The sequence below is a fragment of the Nicotiana sylvestris genome, chromosome 1 (genome assembly GCF_000393655.2).
Source record: "Nicotiana sylvestris chromosome 1, ASM39365v2, whole genome shotgun sequence".
Classification (NCBI taxonomy): Eukaryota; Viridiplantae; Streptophyta; class Magnoliopsida; order Solanales; family Solanaceae; genus Nicotiana; species Nicotiana sylvestris.
Genome location: NC_091057.1, coordinates 93,116,291 through 93,143,762, shown reverse-complemented (window position 1 = coordinate 93,143,762; position 27,472 = coordinate 93,116,291). Strand labels below are relative to the sequence as shown.

The window sequence follows — 27,472 nt, the reverse complement described above, 5'->3', positions numbered from 1 at the left end:
TTGACCTTCAGCATGCATATCTATCATTTCTGAGAAGCCAAAATCTCCTAGCATTTGTGCATGGTTAGCCATCCTAGTTTCCAATAGAGTGACCATGCATGGCCTATGTGTGTCTACCATTTCTCTGAAATTTCTTCTAAACTCATCGTTGTTCCCTCCCTAGTGTTCCATATTATGAAATTAGTTGGACGATTCATGGCTAGGTTCAGTTGTAGGTTTGTTGGTTCCCCATTCTCCCTCCCTCCCTCTAAGAATACAGGTTCCTCCTGAGCGAGGGTACAAGAAACATGGCTCGATTTCCCACTGTTGGGTCTTGGGGAGGCCTAATGTTCATTGAGCACTTGTAGAATACTAGTGGACATCTAAGTACATGCCTCTTATCTTGCATCTCCATGAAGAGAAAAACCTTTACCTCGTTTATGCTTGAGAACTCCAAGATTTGCTCCACTCTTGGAATTAGTGGGTCTCCTATTTCCTCCCCTGGAGAATCTTCTTCTTCTTCCTCCTGCATCATCTGGGGTTGGAACACTGGAGGGTGTTGTTCCAGTGGTGGTTCTTGTTGAGCTTGGGGCTGGGGAGGGTTCTCCCAAGGCATAAAGATAGGGTTCAGGTGAGAGAGGGTTTATGGGGGGGAAGAATAGCGTATCTAGGTGTGGATTTTGTGGTTGCATGGGGTTGAAATGGGGTGGCATATTCCACTGATGCATCATTGCATGCATCAGGTGAGGATTCATTGATGGTGCCAACGGGGGTAGTATGTTGTTTAACCATACCTGATTCAAGTAGTTGTTCATAGCGAGTCTCATTCCCTCGGATATCATTTGAGCAAGATGTTGTGTGCTGTGGAGAATGACAATAGCTTCCTGTCCATTTATTTGGACATTGAATGACACTGCCTGGCCCAGCAGACCCACTTTCATCCATGAAAGTGGTTGGTAATCCTGGTTTTGAGGAGGTTGAACTAGGATTATTTGTGAATTTTCCAACTGTGGGGGGACAGGGAGTTGGTTCTCCATAATTTGGGCTCTATGGTGTCTCAGGATTTGAATTAGCCTGTGTCTTCTTCTCAAGGTAGACGGGATTCTTGGCATTTTGCAGAGATGGATTGTGATTTTTTATAGAGTCTTTTTTGGGCGTGACTTTGGTTTGGCAGAAGGAGTGTTGGGAGCTGGGCTAATGATTGGTAGTTTAATTTGCATGTTGTTTGTGTGGAGTGGCGTATTATATTGAACAATATCTTCTTAAGATCTTTCATGGTTTGAGTTCTTTAGGTGAGATGCCATTTGTCCAATTTGAGAGGAAAGGCTTGACATTTGATACTTGGTTTCGTGCCGATTGAAATTTTTATGAGATATAATCCTTTTATATCAGGAATTATTGAAGTTGAGAGTTGAGTGTAAATGCCTAATTTTTGCCTTGTATATATATATGTATGTATGTGTGTGTATGTGTTTGTTCTTATTTGTGTATGTATAGGTTTTAAGAATTGAGTAATGGTTTGAAAATGGGGTACGGATTGGGCTAGTATAATTTAATTAAAATTGTGTCAAAATTGGCCCAAAATTTGAGCCCAAAGAGCCCAAATCCGGTCCAAAAGGGGGCTGCCAAGAAGAGCTTAAAACGACGTAATTTTGTCTTGAAACTACGTCGTTTTGGTTAAGTGACAAGATTCAATCTCATCCACCCATTTTGATTTAATCCAACGGTCCTAGTTGATCTTCATCATAGTTATTTAAAGCCTAAAATCCCCAAAAAATTTCCTCATTTCCCCTTTATTTCCTCTCTCTTCTTTCTCTCTCCTTCTTCTCTCTTCTCTCTCTCTTCACTCTCTCATGCTGCCCCAGCTCCGCCCACCGCCGCCTGCCGGAAATCGCCGCTGCCGGCGGACCACCTCCAAACACCTCCAAATTCATGCCACGTAATCTCCACAACTTCCTCTTTCCATATCTCCAAACCAAATCCTAAAAAAATCCCTCAAACTCCTTGAATCTTAGATCTAGGAAACTTTTCCGTCACTTTTTTTGCCCAAATTCTTGAAGTTCCAACCACTACCACCCCAAAATACCTACATCAATGGATAGAGCTCCTCAAGACCTAGCTATTGATGTCAATTCTACCACAAAAATCCAGCGACCAAAATCCGGCATAATTCCGGCGACCTCCCGGAACACCCTCTTTGGCATACCACCATTTTTCGGCCATTTGATGTGTAAAATGGTAAAATACTATTCTTTTTCATGGCTGATTTTTTTTTTTCAGATTTTATTTTTGTCTATTATTAATTATTTTAGCATTAGTTTTTGAAGTTTGAAATATTAATTTTTCTGTTTTTGCACTTGTTGAAGTAGTAAAATAGTTTTGTATTGATAAAAGTGAGGTAATGAAAAATACTTAAGAGTATATGGTACTTGTTTGGTTGTTTGTTTACTGCTTCAAGACTCTTTGAGTACAACACTCAAAAGTCAAATTGTTTGGTAAGAAAATGTAGACCTTTGGACATTATTTGAATAAAGTCTATCTTTGAATAGTGGAGAGCAGATTTTGTTTGAAATACTTGACAAGATTTGAACTAGAAAGTCTTGCTTTTTGAATTTAAGAGCAGATTTTGTAGAAAAATCTGTCAAAAAGATTGATTTTTAATTTTTTGAAATAGCTGGTTGTTTTGATATATAGAGGGGACTCCATCACATTTTGGAGGGGATCATTTTCTGCTTTTGAACATACAACAACAACAACAACAACAAAAAATTAGCAGCTGAAGCATCTTTTAGTAAGCTGAAATTGTAAGTCTTAAGAGTGAATCTTAAAGTGCAAAACTCTTTTTAGAAAAGTATAAGTCCTCTTTAGAGTTTGCTTCTGGGTTTCTTCTCTGAGTTTTCGAGTTGTTTTAACACGGATTTGCTGTTGGTTTTGCTGTTGTTGTGCTGCTATTTTTATGTTGCTTTAGTTGTTGAGCTTCCATTCTTTGTTGCTGTATTTATTATTCTGCGACTCAGGTAACTCTTTAATCTTATGTTGCAGATGTTTTCACATTAACAAGAAGATTTGAACTCATTTTGATTGTTGGGAGCATGTCCATTTAAATAAATGAGTGCTTAGCTAAATTTCTTCATTGTTTAAATATATCTTGTTGTAGTTCATATGTAAAATAAATCTTTGGTTGATCAAACATTTTTTTATTCATGTGTTATTTGTCTTTACTATCTATTATAGTATTGATGCATACAAAATTGAGATGTTCCAAGTAGGTTGCAATGTGCTTAAAGACTCCTTTTGCACCTTTGCAGTTCTGGCCAGTTTATGAAAAATAACAAAAGAGACATGCTTGAAACCTTTATTTATTTTTACAGATTTTATATGTGACCATCTCTGCAAGGATTTTAGATTATTTTTTTTTGGTAGAAAGTGGCTAGATCCTAAATAGGTTTTGAAATTGCTAGTTAAAAATAAGGGTTAATGGCTTAGAGCAAAAGAGGCCAGACTCGCAATTTAGCCCAGGTGGGCTGTCGTAGTAAACCAGCATTTGAAATCTATTGGGTTTTCAGCTTGTGCCCATTTCGGAGCCCAATTATTGGCCAAGGCAGATTTTGTCCAATAGGCCCAATGCTTTTAAGAAGTCTATAAATATTTTGTCCATTTATTTCATAGATGTTGGCCCAATGCCATAACTAAGTAAGCAAATTCGCCCACTTTCTCAATAAATAATATGATCTATCTTCAAAATAATACTTACTAGATTAGTTGAATAGACTTATTAAGAATTAGTTAATTTTCATGATGTGTAATAATAATCCAATAACTTAAGTACCTTTAATTAATTTAAACGTTAGGCAACCAGTAGGTCCGTTTTAACTTTTTATTATTATTATTTCAAGGACTCGCTTGCGTAGCGTGATATTAACTCTTAATATTCTAATTCAGTAATCTCATACTATTTCTACTAGCTTTAATTATTTTCTAATTTAATAAACTCTTTGCTAAACTCGCGGATTTGCTTGCGTAGCGCAATAGTAACTCTTAATAAATAATTTTTTCAATACACAAATATAATAATTTTTCTGAAAGTAATAACGTGCTAATAATTCTTTGTCATGACTGTGGATTCGCTTGCGTAGTGCTGTTATGACTAAGCCAATAAATTTTGTCTAGATTACACATTCGTTAGCGTAGTGTGATTATGATATTTTATTATTATTATTATTTTATCAAATAAGTAAAAGCGGACATAAGAAAAGCATAATAATCACATAAATCACAGTTTATCCAAGTTTAATTCAAGCCAAATGTAGTCAATAAAGCGACTGTGCTAGAACCACGGGACTCAGGGAATGCCTTACACCTTCTCCCCGGTCAACAGAATTCCTTACTCGGACTTTGTTTTCGCAGACCAATAATAATAGAGTCAAACATTCCTTTGAATAGGGATTCAAATAAAAGGTGACTTGGAACACCAGTAGAAATCAATTCCAAGTGGCGACTCTATAAATAAAATAATCCTTATTTCAAATTTGTCACTTTAATTGAAAAAGCTCTTTAACCCACAATCCATAATATTTTACACTTATCTCTTGGAGGGGTAAAAAGGGGTGTGACATTGAGTATTTGACATGAAATTTTTTGCCCGATTGATGGAACGTTGTAAAGCGCTAGTCATTAGTTGTCTTTGATTTAAGGCAGGGCTATAGAATGGTGAATTTGGTGAATAATCACCATTTTTCAGATTGTGCGAAATGAGAGACAATTGATATTGATGCTACAAGAAAGGCTAAGATGAAATAATGGAGTTTCATGATTTTTTTAATAATGGAGTTTCAGAAATTTAACAAATTTAGCAGGTTCAATTTATAAATATGAAGAAAAATGTAGATACAATGCTTGTGATTTGAGTGCAAGATTAATAAAGTTTTCCTTCGTGGTTAAGAGAAAAAACACTAATAAGTTTGAATTTTACGTTGACTCTTCTGGATTTCATTATTGTATGGATTAGTTCATATTGGAACGGCACCAAATAGCAAATTGCATAAATCTGTGAATAAATTTATTAAATTTGATAATCTTGTCCTTATAATAATGAATGAATCAATTATTTAAATAATCACTCAACTATTTGAAATTATCTAGTAAAATTATATTTTTTTTCTTTATAATACAAAGGTCATATAGTACCCCATAGGTCTAATGTCCCCCTCCTTTATATTTTCGTCTTTTGGGTATTAATTAACACGGTAGGGGTCGATGCAAAACCCCGCTACTAAAAAAAATGGGTCACTTCAGTGGCTAAATACTTATTTTACCCTTCAAATTATTAACCTTTATTTTTCTTTTTTAATACTTTTTTAATATTTAATTGTTTTCTCTCTTTTTACTCTACATTTATGAACTTTCCCACAGACTAAATAAATATTATTTATGAAAGAAAAAAGGAAAAAATAGTTCTCAGGACTTAATATATTAAAAATTTATGATACTAGCTCTCTTCCACACCTGCCAAACGATCTGCTAAGGGGTCGTTTCGTTTCATCTAAGGAGGAGATAAACTCCGCATAAAAATTTTAACATTATTTCGTGCAGTATTTGGTTGAAAAATATTATTTCTTTCATAAATAATGGTATATGTTTAAGTTATACGGGAATCAAATGTAGAATCTATCTACGTAGAATAGGAGAAACAAATCAATATGATGATGCCAAGTGTCACAACAACAATTCAACAAGTGTCAAATTTTAGGACAGATTAGTTAAGTTAGTTAATAATTAGTTACTCTTTTTGAATTTGAATTTAAAATAATTAAACATCTATATATTTTAAGGAAACTATTATAAAAAAGGAAAAACTATATAACTATATAACTTCAATGTAGAGATATATAAAATAATAAGACTAATTTGTTTTCTGAGATGAGAAAGTTTTTGTATAATAATTCATATGGTCATGTTATATGCTATATGGATAAGATATAACTAAAGATAAAAATATAAACAATAATTTTAAGAAATAAATAAATTATAAAAAGATATAATTTAACTTCTTATGTAGTATTCTTAATAAAAAAAAATCATATTAAGTACAAACGGGAAGAATAATTCAATTTAATTTCTTATTGAAAATAATATTAAATAATAATTATTATAGTTATTAGTAGATTTATGACATATATTAAAAGAACTTCGATGTTTAACCTTTGAATTAATTCAATACCATCCATTTAGAAAAATAATACAATAATATTCGTATTCTAGATAAACACTAACTTGAAAAAATTAAAATATTGTAGAACAAAAACTAATGTATAAAGAGGAAAATAGATATAGTGTGATTTCATCCATACTTTAAATTTAATTGATAAAATTAAGTAAATAAATAATACTTGAAAAATATTATTGATACATTTAAATATTGAAATAATTATGAGAAAGTCATACAGAATAAAGTCAGGTTAAAATTCAAGAGTAATACAAAATTATATTCATTGTATTTATTACTGATAATTTATTAAAAATTTATATGATAATTTAATAATATTAAGACAAAAATAAATAAAATATAAATTTGTGGAAACTTATTAAAATATAAGATTTATACTTAGAATTACGATGATAAAAGTCGTACATATATACACATAACTAAAATCATAATAAACAAATAGTTATAAAGGAAGAATACTATAATAAATAAAAAAAGTAAGCGATAGCGTAAAAATGTATATACTAATTAAGTTTCTCATGTAGGAAATTTTAATTAATAAATAGAATTCATAATTTCATAATAAAAAATACAAAAATATAAAGATACTATTAGGATGTTATACATAAGATAAGCATACAACAATAACAACAACAACGGCTCAGTGTAATCCCACTAGTGGGGTCTGGGGAGGGTAGTATGTACGCAGACCTTACCTCTACGCTGAGGGGTAGAGAGGTTGTTTTCAGGAGACCCTCAGCTCAAGAAGACGACAAGAGACGATACATTAGTATTATCAATAGAATCATAATAGAATAACAGCAATATAAAAAAACGAAATAGATGGAAAGTACACAATAACCAGTAGGTAAAGACCGGCATCAGTAGAAACCACTAACATTCTAAAACTAAAACCTAACTAGCAAGTCTAACTCTGATGCTTCGAAGAAATATTCACAACTACCTCCTAACCTACAACTTTAATACTCGACCTCCATAATTCCCTGTCAAGGGTCATGTCCTCAGCAATCCTAAGTTGTGTCATGTCCTACCTGATCACCTCTCCCCAATACTTTTTGGGCCGTCCTATACCTCTCCTCGTGCCCACCATAGCTAGTCGCTCACATCTCCTTACCGGAGCATCAGTGCTCCTCCTTTGAATGTGCCCGAACCATCTGAGTCTTGCTTCCCTCATCTTGTCCTCCACGGGGGCTACGCCCACCTTCTCCCGAATAGCTTCATTCCTAATCTTATCCATCTTAGTATGCCCGCACATCCACCTAAACATCCTCATCTCTATTACTTTCATCTATTGGATATGTGAGTTCTTAACCGGCCAACACTCGATCCCGTACAACATGGCAGGCCTAACCACTGCTTTATAAAACTTACCTTTTAGTATTGGTGGTATTTTTTTGTCACACAGGACTCCCGACGCTAACCTCCACTTCATTCACCCCACCCCTATATGGTGTATGACATCCTCGATCTCCCCAATCCCCTGAATAACCGACCCAAGTTACTTGAAACTACTCCTCTTGGGAATGACTTGGGAGTCGAGCCTCACGTCCACCCCCGCTTCCGTATGCTCGACGCTGAACTTGCACTCTAGGTATTCAGTCTTAGTCCTACTCAACTTGAAACTCTTAGACTCAAGGGCATATCTCCAAACCTCTAGCCTCTCGTTGACGCTGCCTCGCATATCATAAATCAGAACTATGTCATCAGCAAATAGCATACACCATGGCACCTCCCCTTGAATATGATAAGTCAGTGCATCCATCACAGGGCAAATAGGAACGGGCTGAGCGCAGACCCTTGGTGCAACCCCATAACAACCGGAAAATTCTCGAAATTGCCTCCTACTATCCTAATCCTAGTCTTAGCTCCATCATACATGTCTTTGATCACCTTAATGTAGGGAATCGGCACCCATTTCGCCTCCAAGCAGCTCCATAGAACCTCCCTAGGAACCTTGCTGTATGCTTTCTCCAGATCAATAAATATCTTGTGGAGATCTTTCTTCCTATCCATGTCCTGTTCCACCATCCTCCTAATAAGGTGGATAGCTTCTGTGCTAGAACGCCTCGGCATGAACCCGAACTGGTTGTCTGGAATAGACATCGTCCTTCGCACCCTCATTTCTATCACTTTTTCCCAAACTTTCATGGTATGACTCAGTAATTTGATACCCCTATAATTATTACAACTCTGGATATCACCTTTGTTCTAGTACAACGGGACCATTGTACTCCACCTCCACTCATATGGCATCCTATTTGTCTTGAATATAATATTAAATAACCCAGTTAATCATTCCAAGCCTGCTCTACCCACACACATCCAAAGTTCAACCGGAATTTCGTCTGGTCCGGTTGCTCTGCCCCTACTCATCTTACGCATTGCCTCCATTACTTCCTTGACCTCAATGTGCCTATAACTAAAGTCATGGAAATTGTCGGCATTTCCCAATTCACCTAGCACAATATCCTGATCCCCTTCTTCATTTAGAAATTTATGAAAGTAGGTCTGCCACCTCCTCTTAATTTGGTCATCCCCCATCAAAACTCTGTCGTCCTCGTCTTTGATGCACCTTACTTGGTCCAGATCCCTAGCCCTCATCTATCTTGCCTTAGCTAGTCGGAATAACTTCTTCTCCCCGCCTTTGTCCCCCAGTTCCTCATACATGTGAGCAAAAGTCATTGTCTTTGCCTCCGTGATTGCCAGCTTCGCCTCCTTCCTAGCTACCTTATACCTCTCTTTATTCATCCTCCTTTCCTCCCTGCTAGTGCTCCCTACTAACTGCATGTACGCTGCCTTTTTTGCTTCCACTTTACCTTAGACAACTTCATTCCACCACCAGTCTCTTTTGTGGCCACCGGAGCAACCCGAACATACCCCTAACACCTCTCTCGCCGCCATCCTTATACAGTCCGCCGTCGTCGACCACATAGTTTTTGTGTCCCCATAACTCCTCCAAGCTCCCATAGCCAATAACTTCCTTACAACTCCTGGGCTTTATACTTTGTCAAGGCGCCCCACCTGATCCTCGGGCGACCTCGTACTAACCTCTTCTTCCTCCTTATTATAATACCAACGTCCATCACCAAAAGCCTATGTTTTGTGCGAGGGTCTCACCTGGGATAACCTTGCAATTCTCGCACAACCTTCTATCCCCTCTCCTAAGGAGGAAATAGTCAATCTGGGTCTTCGCCGCCAAACTTTGGAAAGTAACTAAGTGCTCCTCCCGCTTCAGAAAACTTGAGTTCGCAATCACCAGCTCAAATGCCTTGGCGAATTCCAACAGTGAAGTGCCCCCTCCGTTCCTTTTCCCAAAACCGAAGCCGCCATGTACCTCAGTATATCCACATGCAGCCGACCCAATATGACCATTGAAATCTCCGCCTATGAATAACCTCTCGGCGGGCGGAATATTATGCACAATCTCATCCAACCCTTCCCAAAAATACCGTTTAATCTCCTCATCCAACCCTGCTTGCGGCGCGTACGCGCTAACGACATTTAAAGTACACTCACCAACCACCAACTTAATAGTCATTAATCTATCATTCACCCGCCTAACCTCTTCCACGGACTCTCTAAGATGCCTATCTACCAAGATACCCACTCCATTCTTACCCCTTTGGACTCCAGAGTACCACAACTTATACCCATCCGCATCATTTGCCCTGGATCTGACCCACCTAGTCTCCTGAACACACGCTATATTAATCTTCCTCTTCTGGAGGATCTTAGCCAACTCTATAGACTTATATAGTTTAATATATATATATATATATATATGTTGGTAAGTTTTAAAAATTAATAATTATTAAAAACATTAGTAAAAAAATTATATTATTTAAATTTTTAGTAAACTATAAATGAGAAAATTAATCAAATATTGCAATAGAAAAGAATGTACGAAAACAGGGGGATAAAGATAATTGTATGATATAATTAAAAACTAATAGATAAATAAATAACACTCAAAAAAATTATTGATAAATTTAGATTGTTGAAGAATTTTGAACAGTATAATATAAGTTTTAAGAGAAAAAAATTATTTCCGGAGTAAGAAAATATATATCTATCTATGTTATATTAAAAGAGAAGTAGTATCAAAATATTAAGCCAATTGACAAGTTAATAAAAACTCACATTAGTAAATATATAGTACTAAGTGCTTGCTAATTTAATAAAGAATAAATAAGGAACAAATAATTTATTTGATTTCCTTTGATTTTGTATAGATTTTGTTATATTTATGCACAATATATTAAATAATAAAATAATAACTCAAATTATTAAAACAATATGATTTATTAGATCATAATTTTATATGTTTAATATTCCGTCAAATTATTCGCACATCGTGCAAGTTCTAACACTAGTAACTAAGAATGCCCGTATTAGTAATACGTGGATTAAAAATACTACGACAAAACTAACCTCATTATTGTAAACAAATTCTCATTTTGCACACATATTTCTTTTTGACAAAACATGGATACATTGTATACAAATTTTCAACATTTTAGATTAAATATCCAATAGAAATAATTCATGCATTACTAATCCTAGCGTAATGCATGAACAAAATGATAAAAATACATTATTGTTATAAATAGAATTCTATTTAAGGTGAATGTCTATATTTAGAGAAATTTTAGGGTTTATTGCTTGGTGGCTAAGCCAATCTCTCTCTATAAATAGAGGGTTCTATTCCATTGTAATTCATCACATATCAATAAGAATTATCTTCTCCCTACTTTTCTCTGCAATAATCTTCTTCTTCTTTTATTGTTTTATAACACGTTATCAGCACGAGACTCTAACCAATGAGTAGAAGATTTGGGATTGAGCATAATGATTGTCAATTATTCTATGAACTTCCTTCATGATTAAATTCTGGATTTAAGGTAAGTATTTTACTTTTCTCTTTCAAATTCTTGACATTCTATAATTTGATTTTAAATACAAGCAAAGACGATAAATTTTGATTGCAGCTCTAATGGAGTTTGAAAGATATTATAACCACCCAAAGTGGTAAATTTCTATGTCTTACCATGATCAAATTCATGTATGATTGTGGGCAAAGAATTGAAAATCCGTCCCATTGAATATGCTTTATTCTCATTCCCTTAAGAGAATGTGATAGCAATATGTGATAAGTCTGAAAGAAGACAAAATTATTACTATGAATGTGTCAATGGATGTGGACGTGGCAATAGACGAAATTATAATTGTCATTATTATGGTAATGAGAACAATAAGGATTCTCAAAATAATCCTTCACTCTGTGAAAGTAATATTTGTCATCGATTTGACATGAGATTTTATAAAGCACATATAGATGATTATTGTCTATTCATGATGTGAATGTGACAACATCTAATTTATGAATACATATTCATTCTTGGAAGAATATGAACGTGTTAGTGGTAGTGAATATACCACACTCACCTCTAGAGGGAGATTTGAGAGGGAATAAGAAAATAATATCATTATTATGGCATAAATGGTCGTTAATCACGTACTTATTGTACGCCAAAATATTTTGGCAATGTAATTATTAAAAGACAACGATAATGCAAGAAACAGATCTTGCATATAATTTTGACCATAACCATAATGGTATAACTTTCTCTTTAAAAGAGATATTCACCATATGGATGTTGATGAATATGTGGTAGTACCAAATTAATTGAGAGCTCTGGAAGAGCCAATTATTACTATTTTGGAGAAACACAATTGATTACCAATAAGGTATTGTATTGTAGTAAATCTCAAAGAACTTATTCAGTTTCCAAAGTACACGCGAAAGCGGTTGATTATATTGAGACTATAAATAAAGGAAAGATTTAATATCTTTTATTACTACAACTTGTAGCGGGATAATATGTATGTGAAAAGCTACCCGCTTTATTCTCCAGTTTGTACTACACAAATAAAAGAACACCACACTAAAGTGGATGTTTATTGATATAAAAACTCATATCATAATAAACTTGGTGTTTATCGATAATTGCACACGTCATGCTGTAAACCTAAACTTTATCAATATTGATAATTTATTCAGTTGGCATAATTGGTTTGGTCATATCAATTTAAGTATGATGTGCAAAAGTAATAGAGCATTCACATGGGTAAATATTAAAGAACTAGAAAGTTCTTTATGAATTCTCTTATATTGCTTGTTCTCGTTAATTAATTGACCAACTAAAATTGGGATTGAATCTCATGGATGCTGGAAATATCAAATGTGAATATGGGCTCATTCACCTGCCATGTATACCACATAAGATGCATCTATGAGATGGTTACATGTGTGATTATTATTAACCTGCAACTTGGTGTTTACGAGGTGTCGCACCTCCTTTTTGCCGCGCCCGCGGGGCGCGTGGGGAGTTTTCTCCAATTAAAGGACAGTCGAAACGGGATTTATTTAGTTATTTCAGAGTCGCCACCTGGGAATTTTAAGGCGTCCCAAGTCACCAATTTCAATCCCTGAATCGAGGAGAATATGACTCTGTTTATTATTCTGCGAACCAGAAATCCTGAGTAAGGAATTCTGTTAATCCGGAAGAAGGTGTTAGGCATTTTCGAATTCCGTGGTTCTAGCACGGTCGCTTAACTGTTTTTATTATTGGCTTAATTATCTTGATTTTTATTAAATATATTGATGTTGCATGATTTTTGCTACCGCTTATACTTACTGTGTTTGAGGGCCCTTCTTTGAATCGAATTACGCGTACGTATATTCGTGTTTTAAAATAAATTGCGGACTTGTGTCACGCGTACGTGTACACAATAACTTTTGATAATATATTTATTAAGCAATCATTTTTCAAAATTGTGTCGAATCAAGAATATTTGTTTTTCTTGAATAGTGAACCGTACATCTCGGGTTTTTATGAAATTGATTTGACGCCTTTGGAAAAATCCTTTTATTAAATATTCGTTCGAAATTGCGCGTACGCATAATCCGAATTTTTGCTTTTAAAAAATATAATCAGGGTACGCGAACGTATCCCTGATTGCGCAAAATATTTGTAATGGTTTAGGGATTTTCCACAAATTGTTTATTATATTTATGTATTTCTTTTATGTGAAAATCATGAGAAACTCCTATTTAGAGGCCTATAAATTCTTTGAAAAGAATTCGCAATCTATTAAAGGTTGTTCGTCGATTATGATTTCCGAATATAAGTTATATTCATTCCAACTATTCAAATTCAAAGAACAGAATAAAAATATGATTAATACTATTTTTAAACAAATATGACATATATATATATGCCAAAGAATAAATTGCATATGAAACTGAAAATAAATGATTCATAAAGGAAGGAAATATTTTCCGAGAATTTTCATTATTTACTTAATGCAAATTCTATTTTTAATTATCATTGATGTAAAGTGTGGCAATTTATGTTTGTACATCTCTTTTCATTCTCATATACTCGCTTTTAATCTAATAGGCCTAATTATTTGGTCACTTTGTTTTATGAAGATAGATAAGCATCGAATTTATAGAAAGGGAATTATTATACAAGTTAATTCAACAAAGTTACCTTACATGCAACCTAACTGTTTGGCGTAAACATTCATAACGTTTTAACATCATGATGAGCTATACCAACTTACTTTACTCATATGATTATACCTGTCATCATACCATATAATAACTTATACCAATCTTAAACAAAATCATATTTGTTACAAGATATTCTACTAATGTAACTTCTTAATCTTTACATTTAGCTAATGGTATTATGGGATGTAATCAATGGCCCATTTTTATGCCTTACTCCCTGTTTTGACAATTCACATATATCTATACCAATGAGATTTCGGAATGGCTAACATTATTACAAAAAACTTTATATGAATTTCAAAATAAGACAATTTAACTCATAGCTATCAAATTGAATTCACTACTAGTTAACTAACATAAAAAATGAAATTAAAACTAATGAACTTGGACAATTGGAAAATAGCATTTCAATTCTAGCTTCATTGATGAGTCATGTTGAATCTCTTTCCAATATAGAATTTAAAAAGATATGTACCTGGAAATGGAGGTAGAAGAAGTAAGTTTCAGCAGTTGCAGCAGTAACAAAAACAGCGAAATACCAGTATTCCCACAGATTTGAGCAATAATAAGATCCAAAGAAAACAGATACACAGTACAGTTATTTTTTAACTGGACACTTCAGATGTTAACTGAATCAGTGAAACCAAGTAAGGTTGAACAGATTCAACAAAAGAACAATATTTCAAATTTCAATTTCTTTTCAGTTTCAAATTCCCATTTTTCTGATTTTTTTTTCTGTTTCTATTGCTGTATATCTGTGTGTGTGTGTGTGACTGCCCTTTTGTTCCCTTTCTGTTTCTTTTTCCTCTCCTAAAATCTCTCAAACTCTCTTCTTCTGAAAACTGCCCCTATTCTCTGGAAAAAAAACTCTCTCTTTTCCCTCTTAGAACTCTCTTTTTTTTTTCTCTAAGGTCTCTTCAAGACTCCCTTAAGGTCTGTCCAGCCCCTGTATTTATACAGGGCTGGTTGCACCTTTTTCATGGTGGCTGGACCCTTTTTCCCTTTAAAAATTAAAAAGTTTCCATTAAAAACTACTTTTTAATACTTTATGTGATCCTAACATGATTTTCAGCAGCCCCATTATCCCTTGTTCCTCCTTTATTACTTAAATATAGCCATTAACATTACATTATAATACACTAGCACTAACACCCTGTTCTTTACTGTTTCATTCCCAGAAATGTCCCTGACTTACTGTAATTACTGAAAAATCAGAACCTACTGCAAAACAGATTCTAAAATCTGTATAAACTTAACTACCTTTCTGATTTACAGCTATAACCAATCCTATTAACCTCCTAACACAATTGTATTTGACCAACTTTTGTAAACTTGAATTCAAATTGGACATTACAGCAATATTACACTGAATTCAGAACTAACATCATAACAACATATTACTGAAATTATCATAACAATTCAGACTGGATTTAACATTGAACCAAAATCCAACACACACAGGATCATTGTCAATCCTGACAATGCCCTGAAACTTTAATGTTCAAACAATATCATAAATACAACACTCATTATGACAGATTCATATAAACCAGGATGATTTAACTGACGAGTATTAGTTAAAAATGATTATCTACAATATCTGTCAACAAACAGTACATAATAACAGAAAACAGATTGTTTCAATTAGTATTATTATGAATGAGAATTCATAATATAACTAATCGACGAACTTAATCGAGTCGATTGCTTACATTATAAATATTCACAACCAACAGAATTAATTTCATATTTGACCATATATACGGGCATGAGACAAAGATGACAGAATTAATCAAATAAAATCATGAAAAATTAACAAGCTATTAAGACAGACAACAATACACGTAGAATACACAAAGAAATAGAAAATACCTCTGAATCTTCAATTAGACTCGAACTCAACTCGGCTTTCGGATTTTTTGTTTGAAATCAAACAGACCTTAGTCGAAGTATTTTCCACTGAAAATACTTCGACTAAGGTCGATTAAACCTCAATCCTTTAATCAATTTGGACAAAAATCCAGAAGTTTGGTATTTCTAGGTTTCCTGAAGGTTCGATTTGGGACCTAATCATTTCTGGTTAGATTCGAAAGGAACCAAACATGATATAAGGGTGAGGGAAGCCTAGGGGTTATTTGGTGTCACTTTGGAACAGATCTGGGTAATTTTTGTTTGGCTCGAATCTTCAAAAGAAGATTCGAGAAGCTCTGAAGTGATTCGAGCCAAACTAACTTCAGATCCATAACAAGGGTTGTTAGGGGAAGCCATGGTGTTAATTTGGGGCTGATTGGTTGAGATCAGGTTTTCAGGCCAACCTTCGATTTAAGATTCGAAGGGTTGGGGCCTGATTCGAAGGAATTTAAGGTCATATTTGTGTAGAGGACGTTCAGAGGGTTCTGGGGTGTCAAGGTGGTGACCGGCGGCGTTGATGCCGCCGGGTTTCAGGCGAAGGGGAATAGGGGCGGCTAGGGTTAGGGGTCTGTTTGGAACGATGATGAACAGGAGCGGAGAGGGGGGTGTTTAGTTAGGGGGCCGGGTAAAGGATTATGAGTTTATATAGGGGAATGATGGGTGGATATTGACCGTTGGATTAGGCTGGATGGATGGCTGAGATCTATTCACTTAACCAAACGGTGTCGTTTGGTTTAAGTTAGGGGGACGGGTTGAACCGGGTATTGGATCGGGTAAGGGTCTTGGGTTAGGGTGATGAAATCTTGGCCGTTGGATGGACTTAATCCAACGGCCCTTGATGAGAGGTGACCAAACGACGTCGTTTGGTCTTAGCTTGGGACTGGACCGGACAGGCTGTTTGGATTGGGCTGAGGAAGTGTAATTTGATTTGGGCCTGGATTTTAAATCCAGGTCCGATTTTCCCATTCTATTTTATTTTATTTTCTAATTTTATTATTAATAAAAAAATCCTAATAAAATTACAAAACAATTTTTAACCTTACACAAGATATTAATTACTTCATAACAACTATTTAACACATAGTCAAAAAATTAATTACACAGTAAAAAATAGAACGAATGCATATTTTTTGTGATTTTATTTAAATTATCTCTTAAACGCATAATTAAATCCTATATGCATGCAATATGTATTTTATTTTATTTTTTCATTTTATTATGACAAAATAAACTTTTACGGACATAACACAAATATTTAACACCACGCAAATTCAAAAATTACACAGTAAAAGAAATTTATTTTATTTTTGATTTATTTTTGGAGTAGTTTTCGTTAAGGCAAAAATCACGTGCTCACAGCTGCCCCTCTTTGTGCGGAAATTCGAAGAGTTTTCGTGCAAAGATAAAGTGAGCGGATACGAGCGATTTTTGCCCGTTCGAATACTCCGTGGGAAGCATTTTTGAAAGATTTGACCGAACCTCTGCTTCAAAGGTTTCCTACATATCCTTGGCTATAAAGGAATCAGGTCAGTGTAGTTCGGGAATTTTTGGGTAGCTGGGACTACCGTGGGACTGTGATGTTACTGCTGCTTCGTGCCGTTTTTTACTGCTTGCTGACCTCCTTATTACACCTTACTTCCAAGGTAATACAAAAATTAAACTAGATTATGGTACAGGAATTAAAAATCTTATCTAGATCATGCCCTTGCGTTTCTTGTTGTCTTGATATCTTGGTGAATCTTTGGCATTTGGCTTATTCTGTATTCCCTTTGGAACTCTTGTTGTTTCTTGCTGGGGATTCTGTTGGACTCCTCTGCTTTATTGATTCTAAGTGTGCTTCTTTTTCATGTGAGCGGGCTTTTGATTTCAACATTTCAATTCCCTCGTTCTTCAGGTGGGTGCCTTGACTGTTTCTTTTCTTTCTTCATCCTCATTCTCCAGGTGGACGCCTGACTTCTTCAATTCTTCATCCTCATTCTCCAGGTGGACGCCTGACTTCTTCAATTCTTCATCCTCATTCTCCAGGTGGACGCCTGATTTCTTCAATTTCTTTATCCTCATTCTCCAGGTGGACGCCTGACTTCTTTAATTCTTCATCCTCATTCTCCAGGTGGACGCCTGACTTCTTTTTTAATTCTTCATCCTCATTCTCCAGGTGGACGCCTGACTTCTTCTTTTCTTTGTCCTCATTCTCCAGGTGGACGCCTGACTTCTTCAATTCTTCATCCTCATTCTCCAGGTGGACGCCTGACTTCTTTAATTTCTTTATCCTCATTCTCCAGGTGGACGCCTGACTTCTTTAATTCTTCATCCTCATTCTCCAGGTGGACGCCTGACTTCTTTAATTCTTCATCCTCATTCTCCAGGTGGACGCCTGACTTCTTCTTTTCTTTGTCCTCATTCTCCAGGTGGACGCCTGACTTCTTCTTCTCTTTGTCCTCATTCTCCAGGTGGACGCCTGACTTCTTTAATTTTCATCATCATTCTTCAGGTGGATGCCTGACTTCTTCTTTTTCTCATCCTCATTCTCCAGGTGGACGCCTGACTTCTTTAATTCTCATCCTCATTCTCCAGGTGGACGCCTGACTTCTTTAATTTCTTTATCCTCATTCTCCAGGTGGACGCCTGACTTCTTTAATTTCTTTACCAGGTATTTCCTGACACAAATATTGTATTTGCCCCTGTTTTAAATTAAAGAAAACTTCGTTAGTTTAAAGCAGGGTGGTTGACTGGGGTATTCTTGCCGATGGTGATGTTTCTCTTCGTTTCTCTTTATTGCCTTAGAATGGTTGAAAAGACTGTTTTGTCTTTGTCATTGATCCTTGACTATAGGATTCCCCTCTGTATGTTTTCCTTCGAACCCTTTTAACTGTAATCATATGTCCCTTCTGACTTTGCTGATCCACTTTTGATTTCACCTTTCTTACACCCATATCCTTTATCTTCCACTTTTTGTGGCCGTATTTTGCATCATGTAACCTTGAATCTTGGTAGTATACCTTGACATTCCTTCTTATTTGTTTGGAATAAAACTTATTTCAAAGCTTTTAGAAAAGTAAGATTATTAGTGACGAAACACGTTGATTTCGACAATTATAGAATAAAAGGAAAAATCCAATTTTGGATGACTGTTGGAGCAAGAATGAAAACTTATCTGATTGGAGTTACTGGCACCAATGATCAGGGTATGCATTTCGGATTAATTAACCCAGTCTTTTAATCAATCTCCTCTCAATTGTCTTATTTTCGTTTTCCCCCAAAATTTCCATAATCCAACTTCATTTTTCATTACACAGGCCTGTTGGGCTTGTAACGTCTCAAAGAGTTTTCACCGATAAACCTTCCTCATTTGTTCATTTCTCACTTCCTTTTCGCCTTATGGTGCCTACAAAGGTTTTCACCAATAAGACTCTCTCATTTTTACTTTTCTCTCAACTTTCGTCGCCTTATGGTGCCCGTTTGGGTTTTCACCTATAAGACTCTCTCGTTTTTACTTTCTTTTCTTGTTTGTACCAGAATGTTATGAACCATCTTCATTTGCTTGACTTAGCATTTTTCTAAGATTGGTCGAAAGGTCTTTTTGGTATGGGGTTAGAAATGGAAAAGCTTTAAACAATTTTGGTATGTGTTTAAAATTACAACTCTTGGAATCTTTTCTTATTCCCAATACAATTATTGCCCCAGTTCCTTGATTGGGGTCGCTTGATGTTTCTTTTTGTGCACATTTTATGTATATTGTGCACCCTATGACCGAGCCGTAAAGCGCCTACGTATCCTTCTTTGAGGAATCAGGTCAAACGTAGTTCACCCAATAATAGTGATTTTTTTTTTTTAGATTACTTGATTTTCGTTGATTCCAAGAGAGGGTAGGAAAGAAACAAGTATGGCTCAAAGGGGAAGCAAATGGTATAGTGTTTGGATAGCAGAATAAATTGCCTTTGTCATTCCAATCTTCGAAATAATGCTAAATACAAACACCCAAAAAGTTATGCATAATATCTCTTTACCGCGTCAGAATTGATCGTCATATCTATGCATTTGCCTTCAATGTCTGTTAAGCATAGTGCACCATTCGATAATACTCTGGTCACAATGAATGGTCCTTGCCAATTCGGGGCAAATTTTCCCTTTGCCTCGACCTGATGCGGAAGAATACGTTTCAGCACATGCTGACCTACTTCAAATTTCCGGGGACGTACCTTTTTGTTGTATGCTCTTTCTATTCTTCTTTGATATAATTGACCATGGCATACTACGGTCAATCGTTTTTCATCAATCAAGTTTAACTGTTCTAGACGGGTTTTGACCCATTCATCATCATCAATCTTTGCTTCGGCGATGATCCGAAGGGAAGGAATCTCAATTTCTGCAGGAATTACTGCTTCGGTGCCATATACCAACAAATAAGGAGTGGCTCCTACTGAAGTGCGAACAGTAGTGCGGTATCCCAATAATGCAAATGGTAATTTTTCATGCCATTGTTTTGAACCTTCTACCATTTTCCGAAGTATCTTCTTTATGTTTTTGTTGGCTGCTTCTACTGCTCCATTCGCCTTGGGCCGATATGGGGTAGAGTTACGATGTGTAATCTTAAACTGTTGACATACTTCTTTCATTAAGTTGCTGTTAAGATTAGCACCGTTATCCGTGATGATCACCTTCGGGATTCCGAATCGACATATGATATTTGAGTGGACAAAATCGACCACAGCTTTCTTGGTCACTGATTTGAATGTCTTGGCCTCAACCCATTTGGTAAAATAATCAATAGCTACCAGAATGAACCTGTGCCCATTGGATGCTGCCGGCTCAATTGGTCCAATCACATCCATGCCCCAGGCAACGAATGGCCATGGTGCCGACATTGTGTGCAACTCGGATGGTGGAGAATGAATCAAATCTCCGTGTATTTGGCATTGATGACACTTGCGTACAAAACTGATACAATCTCGCTCCATGGTAAGCCAATAGTAACCAGCTCGGAGGATTTTCTTTGCCAACACATATCCACTCATGTGGGGTCCGCAAACTCCTGAATGTACTTCAGACATGACAGTTGTAGCTTGTCTGGCATCTATGCATCTTAATAATCCAAGATCTGGTGTTCTTTTATACAAAACTCCTCCGCTCAAGAAGAATCCATTTGCTAATCGCCTAATGGTCCTCTTTTGATCTCCTGTGGCTTGTGCGGGATATATTCCCATTCTGATATACTCCTTAATGTCGTGGAACCATGGTTCACCATCAAATTCTTCTTCAACCATATTGCAATAAGCGTGCTGATCGTGGACTTGAATATGTATTGGATCTACATAAGCTTTGTCCGGATGGTGCAACATTGATGCTAGGGTAGCTAATGCATCGGCAACCTCATTATGGATTCTTGGAATATGTTGGAATTCCACTGATTGAAACCGCTGACAAAGATCATGTAGACATTGCCGGTATGGGATGAGCTTTAAGTCTCGGGTCTCCCATTCTCCTTGAATTTGATGTACCAAAAGATCCGAATCTCCCATGACTAAGATTTCTCGGATACCCATGTCTGCAGCTAGCCTTAACCCCAAAATGCAAGCTTCATATTCAGCCATATTATTGGTGCAATAAAATCGTAATTGAGCCGTAACAGGATAGTGATGCCCTGTTTCAGAAATGATTACAGCTCCTATCCCAACTCCTTTCATGTTAGCGGCTCCATCAAAGAAAAGTTTCCAGCCATACTTTTCAATTTGCTCCACCTCGTCGATATGCATTGTTTCTTCATCAGGAAAATAAGTCTTCAACGGCTCATATTCCTCATCGACCGGGTTTTCGGCTAAATGATCGGCCAGTGCTTGAGCCTTCATTGCAGTTCGAGTCACATAGATGATGTCGAATTCTGTGAGCAATATCTGCCACTTTGCAAGTCTTCCCGTTGGCATAGGCTTTTGAAAAATGTATTTCAATGGATCCAACCGAGAAATGAGGTAAGTAGTATAGGATGACAAATAGTGTTTCAATTTTTGAGCTACCCATGTTAGGGCGCAACATGTCTTTTCCAGATGAGTATACTTAACCTCATAAGCTGTGAACTTCTTGCTAAGGTAGTAGATGGCTTGTTCTTTTCTGCCAGTGAGGTCATGTTGCCCCAATACACAACCAAATGAATTTTCCAAAACCGTTAAGTAAAGAATCAAAGGTCTTCCTGGCTCTGGCGGGACCAACACGGGTGGGTTTGACAAGTACCTTTTTATTTCATCGAACGCTTCTTGACACTCATCGGTCCATTTGACTGCAGCATCCTTTTTTAACAATTTGAAAATTGGCTCACAGGTTGTTGTGAGCTGAGCAATAAACCTGCTGATATAATTTAACCTCCCCAACAAACTCATTACTTCAGGTTTTGTTTTTTGGAGGTGGCAGTTCTTGGATGGCTTTAATCTTTGACGGATCTAGCTCGATGCCTCGTCGACTGACTATGAATCCCAGCAACTTTCCGGATGGAACTCCAAATGCGCATTTGGCAGGGTTAAGCTTGAGGTTGTATCTGCGAAGTCTCAAGAAAAACTTCCTCAAATCCCCAACGTGGTCGGCCTGATGCTTTGATTTTATGATCACATCATCCACGTACACCTCAATTTCCTTGTGTATCATATCATGAAACACTGTGGTCATTGCTCTCATATAGGTTGCCCCGGCGTTCTTTAAACCGAATGGCATTACCCGATAGCAATAAGTTCCCCATGGTGTGATGAATGCCGTCTTTTCTGCATCTTCTTCATCCATTAGAATTTGATGATACCCGGCATAACAATCCACGAAAGACCCTATATCATGCTTGGCGCAATTGTCGATCAAAATATGGATATTGGGTAATGGGAAATTATCCTTTGGACTTGCTTTGTTGAGATTGCGATAGTCGACGCATACTCTAATTTTGCCGTCTTTCTTTGGCACAGGAACGACATTAGCCAACCAAACAGGATATCGAGTGACTCGAATGACCTTTGCTTCCAATTGTTTGGTGATTTCTTCCTTAATTCTCATACTCATATCAGGCTTGAATTTTCTCAGCCTCTGCTTGACAGGAGGCACCGTTGGATCGGTGGGCAATTTGTGGACCACTAAATCAGTGCTCAAGCCCGGCATGTCGTCATACGACCATGCAAAAACATCTTTGAATTCTATGAGTGCTTTAATTAACTCTTCTCGGATCTTTGGTTCGAGATGGACACTTATTTTAGTTTCCCGGACATTACTCGTGTCCCCTATATTGACGTCCTCGGTATCACTCAAGTTAGGTTTGATTTTTTCCTCAAAGTGAATTAACTCTTTACTAATCTCTTCAAAAACCTCATCTTCATCATATTCTGATTCATAATCACAATATATTTCTTGAATTAATATTTCGGAACCAGATTGATTTTTAAGACTGGGCTGAGGATTCCTCATGCATGCCATATCACTAGAGCCAGCGTAAAAGGAACTGTACAAGAAAGAAGAAAAAAGAAAAGAAAGCTATTAGGAATGATAATAAAAAGGAAACTGCTTTTTATTGGATGACGAAAGATAACAAGGTTTTGCACACTTCAAACCGACTGTAAAATAAACTTTGGGATTACAACCTTGAAATAACCCAAACAAACTGAAAGAAAATCAAAATAAACTACCAAGACTCCTTTCGAATTGGGAGAGGAGTGGCTTTCCAATTATTGAGCTTTGTTTCTGGCCCAACGAATTGAACTTCTGCGTTGCTACACCCTTCTCCGCTTTCCAACATATTCACATCACTAAACAATTTCTCGAACCTTTCAATTAATTCCTTCTCAGGATTGACCCGGGATTTAGGAATTGTTGTTATCGGGTGATTTTTAGTGCCGGTCTTGACAAAAGACTTTGACAGATGTGGTACTGGTTTTGGAAGAACCCATGCTTGGTGTTTCAACTTCCTGGCCCTTATTACGTCGTTGGCGGTGGGTATGAACCCTAAACCGAATGTTCCCCAGTTCTCGGGGAGAGATACTAGTTGTACAATTCCTTGCAGAGATAAGCCCAGACCTTTGCCAGGTATAAAGACATTCTTTAACATTTCATAAGCTATCATGACTGATGCAGAGGATATCCTTGGATTCGGAAGGTATTTCCCTTCTGGAATTTTCTCTATCGACACTGTGTTTGTCACTTGGTATATCCATGGTCCCTGGTCATTTTCTGTTCCCTCGACCGGTACAATGGTACTGCTGTGATCATTTAAACTTTCTTCTCCATACACGACTACTTCTTGATGATCCCATTCAAACTTGACAGCCTGATGTAGTGTTGACGGGACTGCTTTAGCAGCATGGATCCATGGTCGACCCAATAACAAGTTGTAAGAAACAGATATGTCCAACACTTGGAATTCCATTGTGAATTCAACTGGCCCTATAGTTAGTTCCAACACTATGTCGCCAAATGAATCTCTGCTTCCACCGTCAAATCCTCGTACGCAGATACTATTCTTCTGGATCCTCTCCTCTTTAATTTTTAATTTGTTTAAAGTGGAGAGAGGGCATATGTTTGCACTGGACCCATTGTCAACCAATACCCGGGTTACTATGGAGTTTTCACATTTCACGGTGAGGTAAAGAGCTCTGTTGTGCTCGGTACCTTCCACAGGTAATTCATCATCAGCAAATGTAATTCTGTTTGTCTCAAAGATTCTGTTGGCTATTTTGCCCAAATGATTTACAGAGATCTTTTCAGGAACATGAGCTTCATTCAGGATTTTCATCAACGCCAGACGGTGTTCCTCTGAATGGATCAGTAATGACAACAATGAAATTTGAGCGGGGGTCTTCTTTAATTGATCCACAACAGAATAATCATGGAGTTTCATTTTTCTTAAAAACTCCTCCGCCTCTTCTTCCGTCACAGCTCTCTTTGTTGGCATTGGATTGTTTTTAGTTTTTCTCAGCTCTTCGGGAGTAAAACATCTTCCCGAACGAGTCAAGCCTTGCACCTCACACACTTCTTCCTTGATTTCTTTGCCCTTGTACATTACGGTCATCCGTTCATAGTTCCATGGGATGGCTTTGTTGTTGATGACCGGCAGCTGGATTACAGGTGCAATAATAACCCGATCTGTACGGGCTCCTTCCACGAATACAATGGGTTTGTTAGCAACCCCTGGTACTATCACTTTCGGCCTTTCTTGTTTTGCGGCAACTTTGCTCGATGATCCCTCATCGACTATCATAGACGGTTCATCACCATTTTTGTTCTGCTTAGACACCGGCTTCTCCTCCATTAACTGCTTATCTGGCTTGGTTTCATGAGACTTGATCATCATGACAGTTTGTGACGGCTTCTTTGTCTTCCCATCAGCTTGTATGATTTCTATCATATTAGCCTCTTGATGGGCTGGCATTGGATTTCTATTGATATTTGGAGCTTCGGGGGTTTGAACCTCGATTTTATTAGTATCAATCAGCTCTTGTATTGCATTTTTCAAATGCCAACATTTCTCCGTATCATGGCCTGGTGCACCGGAGCAATATTCACAGCTAATGGTGTAATCCAGATTCTTTGGTGGAGGATTGGGTAATTTGGATTGTATTGGTCTCAGCATGTCTAACTGTCTCAGCCTGTGGAACAGACTAGTGTAAGACTCTCCCAATGGAGTGTAAGTTTTCTTTTTCTGTTCCCTTTCTCCCCTGAATGCTGGCCTAGGCCTGAAACTTGGTCCGGGATAGGCTCGTGGGTAAGTATTTGATGTGACAGGAGCACGCCAATTGGTGTGAACAGGCGGCTGATTGTATGCTTGAGCATGGTTAACGGAAAAATGAGGCTCTGAAGGGTGATAGTAGTTTTGGGATGAATCATGGTGGTAAGCTGATGGGCGAGGTCGTTGTTGATTATAGTAAAGCGGTGAACCTCTGGGTCCCGGCCAAATTCCTGAATCAACTACGGCTGCTTCCTCCCTCTTCTTTCTTCCGATTCCTCCTACCCCGCCTTGAATAGCTTGAGTAGTTGCCTTAATTGCTGAATAGCTCATGATTTTATTTGTCTTGAGGCCGTCTTCCACCATACCTCCCATCTTCACTACTTCGTTGAATGATTTTCCAACCGCTGAAACCAAGTGGGCATAGTAAGTTGGTTCCAAGGCTTGGAGGAAGTAGTCTACCATTTCGCTCTCCTTCATAGGAGGATCTACTCTTGCTGCCTGTTCTCTCCACCGAAAACCATACTCTCTGAAACTCTCATTGTGTTTCTTCTCAAATTTGGTCAAAGATAACCGATCTGGGATGATTTCCAGATTGTATTGGAAATGGTATGCGAATGCCTGTGCCAGGTCATCCCAGGTGTACCATCTTCCATGGTCCTGGCGTGTATACCACTCCAAAGCTGATCCGCTTAGACTTTGACTGAAGTATGCCATTAATAATTCATCCTTTCCCCCAGCTCCTCGCATCTTGCTACAGAAACCCCTTAAGTGGGCTACTGGGTCGCCGTGCCCGCTGTATAGGTCAAATTTGGGCATCTTGAAGCCAACTGGCAATTGTACATTGGGGAATAAGCATAAATCTTTGTAGGCTACACTGACTTGCCCACCTAATCCTCGCATGTCTCTGAACGATTGTTCTAGACTCTTGACCTTCCGGAACATCTCTTCTTGCTCAGCATTTTTGGCTGGCTTGTCAATTTCGGTTGGGAGATCAAAATGAGGAGTGGTTGAATGAATTTCGGAGGCTTTGAGGGTGGGCTCCGGAGGGTAATATTGGTTGTCCTGGGCCTGGAATGTAGGCTCACTAGGAGATTTGTGAAATGTAGCAGGGGGAGGTGCTACGAAAACAGGAGTCATAGGTGGAGGAAGGTACGGAACTGGCTTTGGAGGTGGAGACTGTGGTGTCTGAGAGGTAGTGCCTCGGTAGTGCTGATAAATGGGAAAACTTGGGGATAATTCAGTGGTGATATTATCCTGAGTTTGGGTCTTTGATGGAGCAGGGTTATTTGGGTAAGATGGGGGTAACTGTCCTGTAGACCAAGCTTGGTACATCTCAGCCATTTGCTGCTTGAGCTTAAACATCTCTTCTTTCATTTTCCCGACATCCATCTCCTCTAGCTCCATACCTGTGTCAACATCTGGGATAGACATACTTTCGGGTATTGGTCCTTTTGATCTTGTGTGATAGTGATAATATGCCAGTATACTCTTTAGAGAAACTAACTGCTTGAATTCTGAAAATGAACAAACTTGTTAGTTTTGAGAGTTTAACACATATATAATCACACGTTGAGATGCAATGCTCCTAGACAAATAATCCCTTTCTATTATGCATTTGCTCGGCTGCTTGTGTCGTCCCAGTCTTCTTGAAATTTTTATTGTTATTCATTATTATATATATATCTTTTATCGTGGTGGTCGAATCTGAGAGATTGCCTACGTATCATGTTCTTACATGAATCAGACCTTGCGTAGTTCGGACCAAAGGCAATCATTTTTATTCATTACACAAAGATGGAATTACATTTGAAAACTTTAAGAAAATGGATTGAAAACACACACACTTAAATAAAAGATACAATTCATAACATCTCACAACATGCCCCACTTTCCGTTTTTGTTGTCAAATATTGGATTATCTGCTCAATGTGGTGCTTGACCCGGATGGCCTCCAAGCGTACGATACATCCTTTCCAACTCCATTGCTAGATGACGAGCAAAAGTGGGCGCATGCTCAGTAAATCTTTCATAATCCATTCCTTGGCAGTTTACATAACTTTGAGATGTGAAGACTGCCAGGTCGTGGATTTGT

At 37.2% G+C, this 27,472-nt stretch overlaps 1 protein-coding gene and 1 long non-coding RNA gene across 2 annotated transcripts; one reads left to right on the top strand and one right to left on the bottom strand.

Moving 5' to 3' along the window:
* Positions 1 to 1,783: 1,783 nt before the first annotated feature.
* On the top strand, positions 1,784 to 3,337 carry LOC138880037 (uncharacterized). The gene is made up of 2 exons (XR_011402731.1): positions 1,784 to 2,217; positions 3,022 to 3,337. It is a non-coding gene; the product is annotated as an uncharacterized lncRNA (long non-coding RNA).
* Positions 3,338 to 8,806: 5,469 nt separating this feature from the next.
* On the bottom strand, positions 8,807 to 9,743 carry LOC104233658 (uncharacterized). Its single transcript, XM_070150396.1, has 2 exons — positions 9,323 to 9,743; positions 8,807 to 8,997 (listed from the first exon to the last, which is right to left on the bottom strand). The coding sequence occupies exons 1-2, from the start codon at positions 9,741 to 9,743 to the stop codon at positions 8,807 to 8,809; spliced, it is 612 nt and encodes a 203-aa protein (XP_070006497.1).
* Positions 9,744 to 27,472: the final 17,729 nt, after the last annotated feature.